The sequence below is a fragment of the Carlito syrichta genome, unplaced genomic scaffold, assembly GCF_000164805.1.
Source record: "Carlito syrichta isolate Samal-C Ts95f unplaced genomic scaffold, Tarsius_syrichta-2.0.1 Scaffold315294, whole genome shotgun sequence".
Taxonomy (NCBI): domain Eukaryota; kingdom Metazoa; phylum Chordata; class Mammalia; order Primates; family Tarsiidae; genus Carlito; species Carlito syrichta.
Window position 1 is genome coordinate 110,602 of NW_007259390.1, and position 3,107 is coordinate 113,708.

Here is a 3,107-nt window from a genome sequence, read left to right on the forward strand (position 1 = left end):
TCTGGGCGACAGAGTGAGACTCCAACTCAAAAACAAACAAACAAACAAAACAAACAAAAATAAAACAGAGGTTACACATTGGTTGATTCTGACCTAAATATTTAAACATAAAAAAAGGTTTTTTATCTTAAAAAATTGTGACTATAAAATTAAAAAAGACTCCAGTTCTCTTAAAGTTGGGAGATCTGGGCCTCTGGTCCCCCAAAGGGTGGAGGGCTGCTCTTTCTGTTGGGCAGGTATCCCTGGCTCCCTTAGTCTGTGCCATTCGCTCTCATCTCTCACCACCAGAACCTTCCTCAGGCTCTTGTAGACAGTTGAATTGTGAACCCTGGATAATGGGCAGCAGTGCAGTTTTAAAGACTGACTGGGTTTGGAACACTGTTTGGGTAAACACTTTTCCCTTCTCAGGAAATGCTGTTTATGATTTCTTCATTGGCCGTGAATTAAATCCTCGAATTGGTACTTTTGATCTCAAATACTTTTGTGAATTGCGCCCTGGATTGATTGGATGGGTATGTCTTTTTTTTTTCTCCCTAAATTTCAATTCAGTAGTTCATATTAATTTCTAGAAAGAAATGTAGAACATTTAAAAATAAGCAGTGATGTGGTATATTTTTAGGGATAATTATAACTTTCCATAAATCTATCAAAATATTTTCTTGCTGTAAACGTTTTCCAGAAATTTAAGATGCTCTGTTATAGGTTATGAAAAATTAAAGAGTTTTTCTGTGTTTTATTATTATTATTTTTGCAACGGGATCTCACTCTGTCACCCAGGCTAGAAGTGCAGTGGCATGATCATGGCTCACCATAGCCTCAAACTTGTAGGCTCAAGTGATCTTCTTGCCTCTGCCTCTCAAGTTGCTGGGACTACAGGCATGTGCCAGTATGCCCTGCTACTTTTTCTGTTTTTTCATAGAGATGAGGTCATGCTTTGTTGCCCTGGGTGTTCTCGAACACCTGGTTTCATGCATTCCTCCTTCCTCAGCCTCCCAAAGTGTTGGGATTACAAGCAAGAGCCACTGTGTCCAGCATTTTTTTTTTATTATATCAGTTTATTTTTATGTAGGAAAGTGATAGTGTGAATGAATGAATGTAAGGAAAAATGTATTTTTTTCCCTTTTTAAAAACTTTATCCAGTTTTAGACTTGTAGAAGGGTTGTAAAAATAGAGCAACATGTTTCCTCATATCCTTCACCCTACTTCCTACAATGTTAGCATCTGCCAAAATCCTAGTACAATGATTAACAGTGCTATAGTATTGGTGACTAAATCCATAGACCTTACTTAAGGTCACCCTTTTTCCCACTGTTATCCTTTTTCTGTTTCAGGATCCTCTGTAGCAGCAGTCCCCAACCTTTTTGGCATCAGGGACTGGTTTTGTGGAAGGCATCTTTTCCACAGCAGGGGAAGGGATGTCAGGGTAGGCGGGGTGGAAATCATCAGGCATTCGATCCCCATAAGAAGCGTGCAACCTAGATCTCTCGCTTGCGCAGTTCACAATGGGGCAGTAGGGTTTGTGATCCTGTGAGGATTTAAGGCTGTAGCTGATCTGACAGGAGGCAGAGCTCCACTCCTGCTGCTCACCTCCTGCTGTGCAGCCCAGGGCTTGGGGACCCCTGCCCTACAGGATCCCAGGATGCATTTAGTTGTTATTTCTTCCTAGTCTCTAATCTGTAATAGTTGTTTAGTCTTTCCTTGTCTCTCATGACCTTGGTTGTATCTTTTTGGGTGATGAGTATTAGTCAGTTATTTCATTTTATTTTGTTTTAATTTTTGAGTTGAGGTCCCACTCTGTTGTTGAGGCTGGAATGCAGTGGAACAATCACAACTCTCTGCAGCCTCAAACTCCTGGGCTCAACTGATCCTCCCATCTCAGCCTCTCAAATAACTGAGATTACAGGCACATGACACCATACTTGGCTAATTTTTAAATTTTTTGTAGAGATGAGATCTTGCTATGTTGCCTAGGTTGGCCTCGAACTCCTGGACTCAAGGTTGGCCTCAACTCCTGGACTCAAGCCTCCCGTCTTGGCCTCCCAAAGTGCTGGGAATATAGACGGGAACCACTGTGCCTGGCTAGTCAGTTATTTTGTAAGAGTGTGCCTCAATCTGAGTCATCCAAATTTTTTTTTAATGATTAGAATGAGGTTACGCACTTGTGACAAGAATGTCACAGAGATGATACTGTGTCCTTCTCAGTGTATTGGATCCAGGGGTTCATGGTGTTGAGATGCCTTGTTCTTGGTGGCGGGTATGTGTAAGGTAGGGTCTGCCAGGTTTCTCAGCTGTGAAGTTTACTCTTTCCCTTTTTAGTGCTAAGATCTCTGTGGAGGTACTTTGAAATTGTATACTTTCCCTTTTTATTTCAGGTGGTTATTAACTTGGTGATGCTTTTGACTGAAATGAAATTACATCAGCGTGCTGTTCCATCCTTGGCCATGATTTTGGTTAACAGTTTCCAACTTCTATACGTGGTGGATGCTTTGTGGAATGAGGTAATTAATTAAGAGCTGAGGCCCTTGGAGTCAGATGGCTTTGAGTGCGGGTGACCTCTCCCCTACTCAAAGGGGAATATAGCCAAGGCTTGTGAGGAGGACATGAGAAGCCAGTTCACATGAAGCATTCAGCTGACACAGTGAGCACCGACAGGTGGGAAGTTTTAGGCATTTGGTAATGCTTCCATGTATGTCAGCAGCTCTTGTATTTGACAGTAATATTCTAAGTATTTGAGGTCAGTGGATCTTGGTTTTGTTTTTGTGAGTGATGACCAGTTCATATAAATACAAATTAATTCCTTAATTATTATATTACATAAAAATGAATGGATTATCATCAAAATAGAATGGTGTTTTTTGTGTTGTCAAGAGGCAGCTACTTTTTTAAAAAAAAATTTTTATTTTAAAGATGGTGGGGTATGATTCAGGGTTAGGTATACAAATGTTTATTATGCAGGTACCTACTCCCCTCCCCCCCTGCAGATTCCCACTGCTGCCAATCATTTTCTTATAGTATAATGATAATTGTTCAAGGTCTGCTTATGAATGAGAACATGTGATAGTCAGTTCTTTGTTTCTGTGGTAGATCACTTAGTATCATAGACTCCA

At 40.6% G+C, this 3,107-nt stretch overlaps 1 protein-coding gene across 1 annotated transcript in view; it reads left to right on the top strand.

Moving 5' to 3' along the window:
- LBR (lamin B receptor) overlaps positions 1-3,107 on the top strand; it is a 26,574-nt gene that overhangs the window by 14,787 nt on the left and 8,680 nt on the right. The window contains exons 8-9 of the mRNA XM_008072494.2: positions 409-512; positions 2,373-2,498. Coding sequence (XP_008070685.1) covers positions 409-512; positions 2,373-2,498 — 230 coding nt within the window. The remainder of the gene's footprint in view (positions 1-408; positions 513-2,372; positions 2,499-3,107) is intronic.